Source organism: Pantherophis guttatus, chromosome 4 (genome assembly GCF_059756535.1).
Source record: "Pantherophis guttatus breed Tessera chromosome 4, ASM5975653v1, whole genome shotgun sequence".
NCBI lineage: Eukaryota > Metazoa > Chordata > Lepidosauria > Squamata > Colubridae > Pantherophis > Pantherophis guttatus.
Genome location: NC_142066.1, coordinates 83,335,748 through 83,351,731, shown reverse-complemented (window position 1 = coordinate 83,351,731; position 15,984 = coordinate 83,335,748). Strand labels below are relative to the sequence as shown.

At 41.9% G+C, this 15,984-nt stretch overlaps 1 protein-coding gene across 9 annotated transcripts in view; it reads left to right on the top strand.

The window, feature by feature from the left end:
* BMPER (BMP binding endothelial regulator) overlaps window positions 1-15,984 on the top strand; it is a 499,083-nt gene that overhangs the window by 341,245 nt on the left and 141,854 nt on the right. Inside the window, exons 14-15 of one of the 9 annotated variants that reach the window (XR_009620982.2) lie at window positions 8,216-8,438; window positions 9,514-10,238. The exons of 7 other annotated variants lie outside the window; for them this stretch is intronic. Coding sequence is in view for 1 of the 2 variants with exons in the window: in XM_034409107.3 (XP_034264998.1) it covers window positions 9,514-9,517 (4 nt within the window). In the remaining variant the exon portion in view is untranslated. Of the gene's footprint in view, window positions 1-8,215; window positions 8,439-9,513; window positions 10,239-15,984 lie in introns of those variants that run through there. One more of the 9 variants, XM_034409107.3, reaches the window with a different exon arrangement.

The window sequence follows — 15,984 nt, the reverse complement described above, 5'->3', positions numbered from 1 at the left end:
TTGCTGATGCAGGCCTGAGTAAGACATTCTGGGGAGAAGCCATATTAACAGTGAATTATATCATTAATAGGTTATGGAGTGAGGCAATATAGGAAACACCATGTTTCCTGATACATGATAGTAAACCATCTTTAGGTCATGTAAGAACATTTGGAAGTCCACCTGCAAGATATAAAGGAAAGGGTTAGTCCAGGTTCGTTAATCATCTGTCTTTCTGCCACCTCCGGGATTATGAGGATATTTTCTGTGGTACAATTTCCACGGCCTATTCGCCTTAAGGTTTTCAACCAAAACCCAGGATGCCTCCTCCAACAGTAGCCCTTCCATTGTACTAAATACTTAAACCTTCCTCTACTTAATTTGGAGTATGTTGACGATTTCATATTGGTCCCCAACCAGTGCCCCTGGATGTTCTAGAGGGTCCCATACACTATCTACGGGTTTTAGCAGACTGCTGTGAAATATCGGGTGGACTTTACCCAGCAAAGGTGGTAGCTTTAATTCAACTGTTACTGGGTTTATGACTTTCGTAATAGTGAACGGTCCAAGGTATTTGGGATCTAGTTTTCTACTGGGTACTTTCAGCTTGATGTATTTAGTAGACACATATACCTGGTCCCTCACCCAGAATGGCTTATGATCCATTCTTTTCCTGTCAGCATATAGCTTATACTCCTTTGACGCTTTCTGTAATGCTTCCTTGACTTTCGGCCACAGGTGTCCAATCCGTATCCCCCATTCCCTTGGAGACACCTGTTCTTGCTCTTCTATTTCGAGTTCAGGGATTGCAGTGAACTCTCGACCATAGACTACCTGAAATGGCTTAACACGAATGCTACGGTGTACCGCATTGTTATATGCTACTTCAGCAAACGGTATGAAGTCCGACCAGTCGGACTGCTGATAAGAAATATAACAACATAAATATCTTTCCACCATAGCGTTGGCCCTCTCTGTGCCCTATTGGTGCTCGGGTGATAAGCTGAACTCAACCCCTGGAATGACCCTATCATGACGATGAATTCGCGCCAGAAGTGTGCTGTAAATTGTATGCCCCTATCTGATATGATCCGACGAGGAGCACCATGCAACCGATATACATGATGTACGAACAAGCGTGCTAACTTCCTTGCTGAAGGCAAGCCCCGACAAGGGATGAAATGAGCCTGCTTAGAAAAGAGGTCAACTATGGTCCATATAACTGTGCGACCCTTACTCTCGGGCAGGTCGACGATAAAATCCATCCCTATCTCGTCCCATGGTCTACTGGGGTTTGCAACTGATTGTAACAAACCAAGCGGTTTGCTGGGTCTTGCCTTTGTTGTTGCACACATTTTACAACTTTTCACGTATTGCTCAACATCTTTGTGCGTGCGAGGCCACCAAAACTGTCGCCTGGTGAGATGTAAGGTCTTGAGGAACCCGAAATGACCTGCCACCTTCGTATTGTGACATTTGTTTAACACTGTCATCCGTAAAGACTGAAGTATATACAGCTTTGTCCCCATCCAAGCTAAACCGTCCCAATGTGTCACCAATGTTTTATGCTCTGCTATCCATGGATCACCTCCCAATCCTTGTCGTAACTCCTCCCTCCACGTAGGGATCGTTACTTTATTGTGCGTCCGACCTGCGTGTTGGGGTTTTGGTATTACAGCCTGTACTACATCTTCTCTTTTACTATTAAATTGAGGCATTTGCGACATCAGCCAGGAAATTCTTCCCAGCGGGAACATACTTCAGATTGAAATTGAAACGCTGGAAGTATTGTGCCAAGTGTACCTGCTTCGGCGACAATTTCCAAGGAGTCTGGAGGGCCTCTAGGTTTTTATGGTCTGTCCAAACCTCAAATTTAATACTAACACATTCTAACAAATGCCGCCAGGTAAGCAACGCCCACCTGACTGTGAATGCCTTTTTCTCCCAGATAGCCCAACCCCGTTCTGTAGGTGTCAACTTGCATGATGTATACGCACAAGGACACAATTTTCCCTCCTTAGTCCTCTGTAACAATACAGCTCCTACAGCTACATCGCTAGCATCTCCCTGCACGATAAACTGCAATGTGGGATCTGGGTGTTTAAGTATGTGTTCCTGGGAGAACAGCTCCTTTAACTGCTCGAATGAGTGTTGGCATTCAGGTGTCCATGGTAACAGCTGTCCTGGTCTTACTTTGTTGCCTACGGTATGTTTAGTTTTCAACAGATCAGTCAATGGTAGGGCCAACCGGACAAAGGATGGAATAAACTGCTGGTAAAAATTGACAAAGCCAAGGAAACTTTGCAACTGTCTCCTAGTCCTGGGCACCTGCCACTCCAATACTGCTAATACTTTTTTCGGGTCGATTTCCACCCCGTCTCCTGAAATGCAATACCCAAGATAATCCAATTTTGTGCGATGAAACTCGCACTTTGACAACTTTACAAATAGTTTTGCATGTAGTAGTTTGGTCAATACCTATCTCACTAATTGTACATGCTCCTCCATGTTTTTAGAATATATGAGGATATCGTCCAGATAGACGAGGACACCTCGGTATAGGTATTCATGCAGGACTTCATTGATGACCTGCATGAACACAGCCAGGGCACCCTGTAACCCGAACGGCATCACTTGGAATTTGAAGCTACCTAAGGGACAATTGAAGGTGGTCTTCCATTCATCTCCTGGGCGTATCCATACCCTGTAGTAAGCCTCTCACAGGTCGAGTTTAATGAACACCTTTCCTGTTGACAAGATGGTTAGAAGGTCTTTCATCAAAGGCAGGTGGTAGAGGTGCTCAACACAAACAGCATTCAAACCTCTAAAATCGACACATAAGCATAAGCCCCCATCCTTCTTTTCTCGAAACAGTACTGGTGTGGCCATATGCGCCCAACTGGGTTGGATGAAGCCCCTGGCCAAGTTCTTATCTATGTATTGACGTAGCTCATCTAACTCATTTTTAGTCATCGCATACATGCGTGGTTTCGGCATCTTAGCCCCAGGGATTAATTCTATAGTGCCTCTATGCGGGGGTAATATCTCACACTCATCCTCGTCAAAGACAGCTGCCAGAGCCCTATATACGTCCTGATAACCTAAACTATCCTTATGTTTCTACCACACTGCTGGGTCTGTGGTTGGGACTCAGGGACCGGGTCTGGACCCACCTTCCCACCATATGGTGGGGCACCACTTATCCAACCATGCTAACCCCAGTATAATTGGTTCGACCATTTGGTCTACCACTACAAAGCGAATCTGTTCCCTGTGTTCCCCAATCTCCAGGTGGACGTACTCAGTGACTTACGTGGCTGGTGTCCCCCCGAGAAGAGACCCATCCATCTGTTCGAACCGTATAGGGGATTTCAGTTTCAGCAGGTGGAAGCCCAAGTTGTCTACCACTGTTCTACGAATGAGACAATGGGTATACCCAGAATCTATCAGGGCTCCCTGATGAGCCCTTACAGAGGTGCGCACATTCTGTAGGGTCACCGGTATCACAAATGGGTGCATTGGATCGCTTACCTTGGGGTCCTCTGGTGCACTCTCCTCACTGTTATCCAATAGCACTGGCATCCCTTCTCCTCCCAAAGGACTCTTAACACCTGGCAGCATGGAACGGGAACAACTAGATGGCGTCGGTGTAGGTATCTTTGGCCACTCCGACATAGAATGAACCCTCTCTCAGATCTTGCCCCCGGTTGTTGGAGCCCGTGCAAGGGGGGTATAGGATACTCGGCAGCTCGATGTCCTAGCTGATTGCAGCGGAAGCAACGAAAGGTTCCTCTTCCTCCAACCATTGCGGGTCTGACAGGTGGAAGGCCGCTTGTTCCAGGATCCCTTGGGGCCACTGGTTTTGCCGCTGCAAAGCGTTGTGGCTGATTCACATGTGGCCGGAATTCCCTTAATCCCACTTCTAGTTCCACCGCCGCCTTAAACCATTCTGACAACCTTGGTGGTAAGCCACGATACGTGCATGCCTGCCTCACTTCTCTATCCAGTCCAGACCGAAAGTGGTGTACCAGTAACAGTTCAGGCCAGGAGCAGAGTCTCCCAGCTAAAGTGCGAAACTCTTTTACGTAATCTTTGGCCGGACATCCCCTCTGTTTCAAGGCCAGTAGCTCTCCTTCAGTTATCTGGATACTTGCACTATCTTCAAAGCATCTCCTTAAAGACTCCAAAAACAAGCCAACATCGGCTAACTTCTTCGCGTGCTCGCTATGGAGATCTGCAACCCAATTAGCTGCCTCCCCTTGTAGGACCACAGTGATGGCAATGACCATAGCCCACTGTGAAGGATACATACGACCATACAAGTCCATATGACTAAGTATCTGGCTTAGGAAAATGGATACCCTGTCAGCACTACCATCAAAGGAGGCTTGTATCGGGGGAGGCCCCCACAGTTGTTGTGGTTGTTGTGGCCACACCCCAGGTGGCCACATAGGCAGATTACCAGCTCCTCGGGTGCCCTGCTCATCCCTCTCCTCCATCCTGCGCTGGTTGGCTTGACTCCATGGGCCTATGTGGCCCGCCTCCCGACCCCCTATCTTCCGGTGTGCATCCTGGTCTGTCTCACGGGAAGCCTCACCTAAGGAGGAGATTCGAGGACCTGGGAACTGCTGCTCTATGGTCCTAACCCTGTTACTTCCTTTGTCCACCTGTAATTTAGGACTTGCCAAATGGAAATGGGTTTCAGGGCCACTCCCTCCCCCCTGCCATGAGTTAGCTGCTTCCCCTCCTGCAATCCAGGGTTGCCATGATGCTGCATCCTGAAAGCTGGCTTCCCCAAACTTTTCTCTCAATATGTCCAAAGTGGAGGCTCCAAGGCCAGTGGAGTAGCTCCACTCGCCGTCGTCATCTTCTATCCACTTCCTTTCCCTCCAGCCCTGGAAGGTGGCTTCGCCTTGATAAGGGGTTGGGTTTTATGAGTACCAGGAACAGTAAGAGCAGAGCTATGCCACCAGTCACCTGATGAACTCTTCGTCCCACTTGGCACAGCAGGGTCCTGGTCCCCACCGGTGCTCTCCACTCACTGAGGCTTCGTTTCCTTTGGCCGAACCACCGGAGGCTCACTGGTGCTCTGCGCTTCAAGTGTCTCCAGGATCGTGGTGTCCTCCTCCACCTCTCCAGGGTCCGTCAACGTGGTTGTTGCACCCTCTGCCATCCTCTCCGGTTCGTGGGTGCTCAATATGGCAAAAACGCCAAAAACGCTGTTAGGATATGGTTTGAGCCTAACAAGGTATCCAGGCAATATATGTGTTCTGTGACTTTAATATGAATATGTATTGTGTGACTTTAAAGTTTTACTGCTGATTCATTGTAATGCTGAGTCATGCTGTAATTAATTAATCACTGGTTGTAAATGTATTTAAGAAAGGTACTGTAACTTATTCAATTGATGATAAGCTACCATAGTGTGTGGAGTTGCTATCATTGTGCTATCATTGTTGGATGGATCTGCTACCATCGTGGTTTGTGAACCAGAGTGAATTTGTTATTCTAACCAACTACTGTTTGTGTGGTAAGAAGAGTTTTTGTATCACTGGACTGATTTAACTGGCAAAGACTTGGATTGATTTAAAGACTATGAGATTGTTTTTTCACTATAAAGTAAACTTTTGATAAACCAGTTTGCCCATCTCTTATTCATTGCTCTCAGCAATGTTTCTCTGTACTCTACACTCTGCTGGCTGGTAACACAACAACAATATCCTTAACAATTGCCGACTTTCTCTCAGACCGCTCAACAACCTGGGCACTATAACAAACCACGCTGCAGCCGAATAAAGCCTTGATCAGGAAACAGGTTTATTTGTTCTCCGGGTCTGCCGCAGACAACGCTGAGTTCAATATGCGATAACACAAAGTCGGCGTTGGGATCCACTGCAACTCAATGCCATTTAAATAACCGCGCCACTCAGTCCTCCAATCGGCTACGCTTCTGGGTTTCCAGCCCCGCAATCGCGCAAGCTGCCATGTCACCCAGATGCGCCAACAGGTGGCAGCAAGCAACTGAACGCCCCTATCCCGTCCACAGGGTGACCGTCCACCTACCGAGCCTCTATCAACCCCATCACCATGAATGTGCGCTTCCCCCCATTGCAGCCCACGATCCTTCCATAGCGTTTCCGGTTTTGCATGGTGAGCTGTTTGCTTTGCTCTTATCCCAGGTGTGTCGAGCGTGGGGTGTCTCGACAATGTGCATCAGAATATTATATAATTATGGAAATGGTAATCAGTGAAGAAAGTTGGAACATATCATAAATCAAGCAATATGTATTTTTCTAAAAATAACACCTAGGAGAGTTAAATATTTCTCTCAAATATAGATAGCTTGCTTATTTTTTATAGCAATAACAATAGCACTACATATTGCTTCATATTGCTTTACAGTCTTCTCTAAGTGGTTTACAGTGTTAGCATATTGCCCCCAACAATCAAATTTATTTTAAATTTGTCTTGGGCTAAATTGATTTAATTCGATTTTATTTCTGTTCTTAATTTTTATATTTTACGTGTTTTATTCTGTGCCTGTTCACCACCCTGAGTCCTTCGGGAGTAGGGCGGTATACAAATTAAATAAAATGAAAAAATGAAAATGAACAATCTGTGTCTTCATTTTACCAACCTTAGAAAAGATGGAAGACTGAGTAAACTTTGAGCTGGTCAGGATTGAACTCCTGGCAGTGGGCAGAATTGGCCTGCAATATTGCATTCTAACCACTATACCCCCATTGCTCTATAAATGGCTATAGAAATTTTTTTCCCTCTGGTTGCTTTAAGCAAAACACGTTTTACATTTATAGCAGCAAACAAACTGAATCTCATTTCTTCTACGGCCACTAAGATTTATCAGAAGATGAAATATTTCTAATGAATTTTCAAAAACAGAGACTATTCTTTATATGTAGTTAATTTGATCTTGATTTGGATCTTGTAAGATGGCAAAGGCATTGTGCTATTGGCTGCCCACTTAATCAGATAGTAACTGACATTCACAAAATTAGTTCAGATATGAATACTTTTATCTTGTGAAAAAAAAATGGTTCAGATTCAGATCATCTCCCTGTATATGTTTACATGCCATTTTGTCCTAATTTATTGAGTTTGATAAAAAAAAAATGATTTCTTTTTCTAAAGCTTCCAACCTTCATGATACAGTAGTGGGCAGATTTGTTAAAAGGAGCCATGAAAAGTAGTTGCTTGCCTCACTTGGACAAGGATTACATCCTATGAAATTTGGTATTAAAAATGGTAATTTGTCCGTTTAGTCTAAATGTACTTTGGCGTACTTTGATTAAGATGAACTGCAAAAGGAAAGACTTTTAAATTGTAAGCATAGGCATCTGTTCCTAACCACAGTGAGGCAAAATGAAGAAATGTGGTTGTGATATAACAATGCAAGCTTCTCCCTTTTTTTCTTGTGGCACAGTAGTTCACATAAGCATATGAACAGCAGAGTTTCTGTTGTGTAAACCTGTTTCTCTAATTCAGATACTTGCTGCCTTCTTTTTTCTATAATTTTATTAAGTATTATAATTATAACAATAAAAACTAAAATATAATGAAAGAAAAAATATAGAATGTGCAGAAAAGAAAGAAAAATAGAAAGAAAAACAAGAATGTAATGTGGTTAAGAAAAAGAAAAGAAATATATAAAAAGTGATTTCCATATGTATAAAAAAATATTTTATTTTAAAAACTATATACATATCACCTTATCTTAAAATACAACAAAAGTTCTCTTCTTCTCAGATCCCATCATTTATGTATAAACAAATCCATAAAGTCTCATTCTTTTAATCTATGTCAACAAAACATTATTGAGAGTTACCAGAGATAATAATATATTTATTTTATCCTTGATCAAATACATCCAATTTTTATTCCTTCCTTTTACTTCTAACAAATGTAATTTCTATTTCCATCAAATAATGTTGTAGAATTTTATTTATTTTCATTTTTCTTATCACAAAATTCACATTTTCCCCTAAAAAACACCCCCTTTGGAAAGTGGGAAGAGTTAGGGTGAAGGTTGCTAATGAACTATTTAAGGGAGTGATTTTGTGAACTGCTCTAATATTGGCTTTCTTGGTGTGATGAATAATTGGGATATTGGGATCTGGATAGATTACGGAGTAACTTTTTAATTCATTAAAATAAGACAAAATGGTACAACAGGGGGAAATAAATGTATTATTAAAAGTAATATTATTGTTGCTCCAAGGTACACAGGAAATGATGACAAGGAATCAAAAGGAGATAAAGGAATTAATACATGATGTAGTTGTGAAACCAGAAAATTATGAGCAAATGACACTGAATAATGAATATGAAACCAGGAAGTAGAGGAGAAAATAGAAAGAACAAAGGAAAGGACAGGGGAGGAAAAATGACAAAGGATATATAAAGAAAAAGAAGAGATAGTAAAAGCTGATGAAATAGAAAAGGTAAATTACAATTTTTTTTTTTAAACAGACAGACAAACATACAATACATCTTTTCTGAACAGAACATTGACCCGGTCATAAATTTGTACAAATTTTTGTTCATCTTTAACACAATTATGTACATTCAATTTTTAGCATAACATTTATTTCTCTCTAATTTTAAAAAATCTAATGTTACCCTTCATCTTAACTTAATTCAATTTTTTCTTTTTCCTCCCTAAAATTTGATCCCCTTAATTTGCATTGACACAACATAATACCACTCCAATTATTTATCAAATGTACCAAATAATACAATTATTTCTCATTTCTACATCATTCAACATATTAATAAAAACCAATTAAATCTAAATCTTACCCCCAATATGACAACTATTACAGTCTTATGTTAAACTTATTCATATTTCTAAATCTTATTGCAATTTTTAAACTTCCATACATTTTTGCCCTTCCTCTTAACTTCTATTCCTAATATAATTCAATTTTTCTTTTTCTTCCCTAAAATTTGAACCCCTAAATTTGCATTCACACAACATAATATCATCTCCAATTTATTTATCTAATATTCCAAATAATACAATTATTTCAGGTTTTTGTTATAGTTTCCCTAATTAATTAAGAGTATTCAATAGAAAATCAATTAAGTAAAAATCTTAATTCAAATAATGCAATTCCCAATCATTTCCTTAAATTCTCTCTATTCCCAATGGTACAATTTATAGAAACCAAATAAGTATGATTTTTTTCTACTTAGTTCATTGTCCCATATCATTTCCACTTTCTTTTCTTTTTTAGTTCAATTCCAAATATATAATTAAAAGTATTTCAATTATTACCATTCCCCTAATTACTTAAGACTATCCCAATTATTACATTCATCATACATACATATGTTAAATTCTCCCTTTCCATTTTTGTATTTTTTTTCTTTTTCTTTCCCTTTCTTTTCTTTTGTGCTTTAAATTACTGAACTCTCTCCTCCCTTTTTCTTATATTTACACTGTTAATCCCAGTGTAATCATTTTGTCTTTTAAAGTAATAAACTCTTCTGTTTTGCCCTGCATTTCTCCTTAAGGTAAATTACACTTTAAGAGATCAAAAAACAGAAGAGGATACATGGAAAGACACCCCTGAAGTGAGGAAAGGATCATTAAAAGGTCTACTGAAGACTCAACAGAGTGAAGAAATGATAGAGACAGATGAAATGCTTAAATTAAATATGAATGATATAAGAAGATATCAGACCCCAAGGGAGGAGATGTGCCAATAAGTCAATAAGAGATGAGATATGAAAGTGAATGAGAGATGAGGGATAGATGTAGAATACAGTCTAATATAGGAGTTGTTCTATTAAAAATTAGTATAGAGGTAGAAACTAGAAATGGGGAAAATATTACTCTTTAACTTGGGAACTATTTTATTAATGGTTAGAAAATAGAAGCAGAAGTTAGAAATTTAGAATCAAGGATATGTAAACAAAGATGAAATAATTGTTGTTAAATAATAAATATTGAATAATTAGGATAAGTAAACACCATGACTTGGAGGATAATGGTTATAAATGTGATATTTACATGAAGTTTATAATGTATGATAGTATAAATTGATTATAGAGAAAAATGAACAGAGCATTTAATTAAACAATGGAAAATGTTTAATAAGGATAAGTGAAGACCATGGCGAATAGAGAATAACAGTCATAATTATTGTGGGTACAAGATTTATTATGTGTATGTAAAAGATATTGTACCCAGACAGTACACTGCTATTGTGAATATGGAAAATTTATATATAACAAAAAAAAAATGCATAATAAAAAATAATAATACAAAAAAATTAAAACTTGTTGTTAATACTTATTTCACTAAAGATTGAAGGAAACTCATCCAGTGCTGTAAAATCTATCAATCCATAGGTTCCTAATAGCTGAAAAGCAGTTAATAAGCAATTTCCAAAAGTGATTAGAATGGACGTTGCTTACCTGAACGTCCCTTTTGTCCTCGCTGCGAAGACACTCCTCAACATGGGTACAGCTCACTCCTATTTGCATGGCTGAGTGTCAATCATATCCCTCTGGAACTGGACCCGCCCTTCTTCCTGCTCCTTCCTCAGTCTTTTCACGAAGACATCTTGGCCCAAGGACATCAGGACGGATACGAAGAAAAAACCACCAGATTGCAGGACAGGAACAGAACAGCTACAGAGGGAAATAAGAAAAAAACCCCACCAAGGCCAGAACTGGCGAAGATAAGGGAGGGACGGAGTGTCTTCACAGCGAGGACAAAAGGGACGTTCAGGTAAGCAACGTCCATTTTCCTCCTCGCTGCTCAGACACTCCTCAACATGGGACATACCCAAGTTCAAGAAGAGGGAGGGAACTAAGCCGAAACCTGGCCTTAGGGAGAGATTACAGACTGTAAAACTCTTCTACCAAAGGCCGCATCTGCAGAGGCAAACCTATCTAAATGATAGTGACTTACAAAAGAAGAAAGAGAGGACCAGGTGGCCGCCTGGCAAATATCATCTACAGATGCCTGGGTAGCCCAAGCCACCGATGTTGCGGCACTACGGGTAGAAAGGGGCAGGATACCTCCCGGGACAGGAGCCCCCCGCAACTCATATGCTCTAGAGATACAGGCTTTGAGCCACCTGCCTACAGTTGCCGAAGATACCTTCTGACCCAAGGAAGAGGGGAGAAAGGACACCAATAACGCCTCAGTCCTGCGGAAAGAGGCAGTCCTCTTGAGATATCGTCTCAACGCCCTATGCACATCCAAGGTATGCCAGCGTCTCTCAGAAGGATGGCGAGGGTCCGGGCAGAAATTTGGCAAGATAATTTCTTGGGCCCGATGAAAGCATGTGTTCACTTTCGGAATAAATGCTGGGTCCAGTTGCAAGACCACCCGGTCGGGATAGAAGATACAGAGATCACTTCTCATAGACAAGGCTGCAATTTCGGATACTCGGTGAGCTGAAGTAATTGCCAACAAAAATGCCACCTTCAAGGACAAGTAGCGCAGGTTGATTGAAGCAAGAGGTTCGAACGGTGGTGCAGTCAAAGCTTGCAATACTAATGTAAGGTTCCATGTAGGGTAGCGATGAATCGGCGGGGGGCGCAGGTTGGTGACCCCTTGGAGAAAGGAACGAATTCAGGGATCCTGAGACAAGGGAACTTGATTATCCTCAGACAAAACAGTGGCCAGAGCAGCCACCTGACGGCGAAAGGTCGCAGGAGCTAGTCCTTTAGAAAATCCCGCATACAGGAAACGCAGAATGTCCGGAACAGCCGCAGATGTGGGGTCAACATGATGAGCACCGCACCATCTCGTAAAGGCAGTCCATGAAGCATCATAAATGCGAACTGTCGATGGTCACCTGGCGGCCTGAATAATGGAAATGACATCTTCAGATAAATGGTCTTTGAACAGCTTTATGCGCTCAAATGCCACACGGCTAATCAGAGCCATTCTGGCTCCGGGTGGCGTACAGCACCTTGAGTCAAGACGACCTTGTCGGGTGGAAGCCTCCACGGCGGTTCGACGGATAGGTTCTTGAGGTCTGCGAACCACTCTCGGCGAGGCCGATACGGCGCTACCAGCAGAAGATTCGCCTGCTCTTGAATTACCTTCCGAATTACTTTGGAGATGATAGGTGGGGGGGGAAGGCATAAAGGAGCCCCCGGGGCCATGGACTCCGAAGAGCTGCGTTATGTCACTGCATTATTTTATTTCCCAGCTGAGCTTCATTATTTTTGGACTAATAGACTTACTGTTGTTTGCTGATATGCTCAACAAACCACTTCCAGCAGCTCAACATGAGTATCTGCGTAAGAAGATGTGCCTTATTTGATGATGTACTGATATTCGCTCAACTGGCAAAGAAGGGGAATGTCACTGAGTTATTTTATTTCCCAGCTGAGCTTCATTATTTTTAGACTAATAGACTTACTGTTGTTTGCCAAGTTCCTTATCAGTATTTTACTACGCATGTCCGCATTCCTTCACTTGCTTCACACACTTTTTCCTTTGTTCTCTTTCCAGCAAGGTCCGGCTGAGAAATAGCCGGCAAGAATTATTTCAAAAATGTAGCAATTACTTTTCTTAGTTAGTGAGGTGTTTTATTTTCTTTATAACAAATAAATGAGTTTTATTAGAGAATTTTTCTTTGCGTTTCTTTTCAGAATATTGCAATATGGAATAAGCCTCAATCCATCCTCTAAACCAGGGTGATTTTTCCCAGAGCCAAACATGGGATTAATCAACGCCCTGACATCTGGTAGCAGAGGATGGTTGATTTATGGCTTTTTCCTTGTTTTGTTATTTCTGATAAGAGCGCATAGGCAATTAGTTTTTAGCTACTGAGGTACGCTAATTATCTTTGCTAAGATGCCGAAACAGAAGAAAAACAAATACAAAATGTATTTTGCTGAAAAGGTGGCAGAAAGGAGTTTTTCAGATTTCCAGCCCCTTACTACAGCCACACGCCTGGAACAAGAAGAAGCCGTGGGAACAGAAGTGGAGGGAGATAAGACAGAAGCTGTTTTTGAAGGCGAAGCACTACGACTGAGGTCAGTAAGTCCCCCTTCTAATTATGCCAGCTCTCAAACTGTCTCCCCAGAACCTTCTGAATTTGTAATGCTCGGTGCAAGGCCAAAGCAAACTGCCGAGCAAAATTCCTCCCACGCAGAGAGAGAAACAATTCATTATTCTCCTCGAAGCTCTAAGCTCACCCTGGATGAGCTGGCTATGAAAGCCTATCGTGACCGTATAAAACTCTATGAACAGGACCTATCCCAGGCAAAAATGGCTATATCTATGCTTGAGCAAGATAAGGGAGATAACTTAAGATTTTCAAAAAGTGCCATATTGTCTTCTTCCTCGGAGCCAAAGACACTCCCCCTGGTGGATTTTGTGTCAGGCCAATTAAGACAGAGGGCACTGCATACGTCACATGAAAGTCTCCCTGATCAAGTTACATATAAACCTGCCACGCAATCATTCCTTGTAACTGCAAAGCTGCCCGAAGCTAAAGGTGCAGCACCATCTGCTGGTGAAAGTAATTTACTACAGGAAGCTGAAATGCCACAAGTGTTTCCACAGGCCCGAACTCAAACACCCCCTGGTGGTGATGGTGTCTTTTTAGATGGAACACAATTAAACTTAATGAAGCAAAGGCAAATGACTGCATCTCCAGCAGGTCATGCCAATATTGCAGCTCAAGCACAAATGGCAACTGGAATACAGCAGATTCCAGTGCATCATCCACAGCAGCTACAAATGCCTGCATATGTGCCCCAGCCACAAGGGCAAATAGGGCCAGCTTCTGGCCCACCTCCAATGGCACAACCAAGACCATGTTTAGGTCCACAACAGGCACAGCAAAGACCACAGGCATTTCTGCCAGCACAGCCAGCGTACCAAATGCAGGCTCCTTACCAGGCATTTTCTGTCTCTCCACTAACTGGTGAGTCAAAACTAAAAATGTCAGGACACAATTATAAAGCCTGGATCAGTGAGATTACACTATTGCTTCTTAGAGAAGGCACTCACTGTATGGTATTTAACCCTCCTGCACAACCATGGGATTTTGCAATACGAGATTTAGAGATAAGGGCTCGCACAACATTATTGATGTCCATGGATACTGAACTGCAGGTCACCTTTCCACCAAATACAACAGCCCAACAAATTTGGGCTGAATTGGAAAATTGCTACAGGCCTATCTCAATTGAATCTTCATGAACTCCACAGTTCAAGATTGAAACCTGGTGAACAAATTGGAGGACATTTGACCAAACTGAAAGGACTGAGAACAGAATTGAGAGAAAGAGGCCATAACATTGAAGATATTCAAATGATCAGCATCATTATTAACTCTTTGAACTATGAATGGAAAGATGCTGTTACAAAAATTAACCAAGTCCCAATTGCTCAACGCACAGTGGACAATGTCTGTAGACTTTTAATTGAAGAAGAGGCATTCATGTTGGCCACGCCACATTTGAGAGGACCACCCGCATCAAAAGCTCCAGCTAGATGCCCCTTCCGAGGAAGGACCTACGCTCCAAGGATGCCAAGATGCTACACCTGCAATCGTGTGGGACATGCCACCCGGGATTGTCCCGAACGAGTTCCAGCTCCTGTCACATACCAGCCCAGAGGAACAGATTCCAGAGGCAGAGGCGGAAGACAAGGTCGTCATGGTCCCCGGTGTGATCCACAAACTCCACTCGCCACATTGGCTTTAACCAATGATCCACAACCTCAACCAGAGTATGACAGACGACTCCTGTGGACTTTGGACAGTGGTGCAGCATTGCACGTTACCTACAGAAAGGAACTTTTCACAGAAATGCACAAACCTGAACCAGAACTACGTGAACTTTATTCTTTTTCAAATCATCCTTGTCAGGTCAAAGGAAAAGGAACTGTTTATGTTGAAGAGCTCGATACATTCATCCCTGATGTTTATTACATACCAACAGCAACCAGTAACTTGCTTAGTCAGAGTCACTTGTCTAGAGCATTAAAATTCCAGGTTCACCACCTTGAAAATGCAAGTTACATAGTTAAAGATGGAGATATTGTTGCTGGAACCATATTAATTGGCGGTGTTTATTACTTAAAGCCAAAGCCTAAAACACAAACACAGGCAAGTATGCAAACTCCAAAAAGGGAACACACAGGCCCAGAGAGAGATGCTACAGAGAGAGATCCTGTTGCTACCCCTAAGGCTCCTAAAGCCAACAAAAAGAAAATTGGTAAACAGGTTGCTCAGAGCAAGCCTGAGGTTCCGCATAAAAATGTTAATGTTGAGAATTCACTAACAGGTAAACCTTTGCATTCCAGGTGTATCCATAAATGGCATAGAAGATTGGGGCATGCCAGTTTCCGTGTTCTTAGGAAGATGCCGGAGTTCGCAAAAGGTTTGGATCTAAAGGGGTGTAAGGTGTTTTTGGAATGTGCTGTATGCAAGAAGGCCAAATCCAAAGCAGCAGCCATTCCCAAACATGCTACATGCCTTTCAACATGCATTTTTGATTTGGTTCACATTGACATAGTTTGTCCTTTCCCGCCATCATTTGGTGATAGAAAATATTTTCTAACAATTGTTGATAATTACTCTAGATATGGATATGTATATCCTATGAAAGAAAAATCAGAGACCTTTCAGATCTTTAAAGACTTTGCAGCCCTTGTTTCTACCCAACACCAAGTTCGCATCGCCAGAATCCAGAGTGATCGTGGTGCCGAATTCATGTCTCAGCGTTTCCAGGACTGGATGCATAAGAATGGAATTATTCATCAGACTTCAGCCCCTTACACACTGGCTCATAATGGAGTCGTAGAACGTAGACAAGGGGTCCTGCAAACCATGATGCGTTGTCTCCTAGAAGACGCCAACCTTGGTAAGATATACTGGGGTGAAGCTATCAAGTACGCAAATTACATTGTCAACCGTACTTGGAGCAGTGTAACAAATTAGACTCCTTTCTTCATGTTGTATGGCTACAAGCCCAATCTTAAAAACATCCATATTTTTGGTT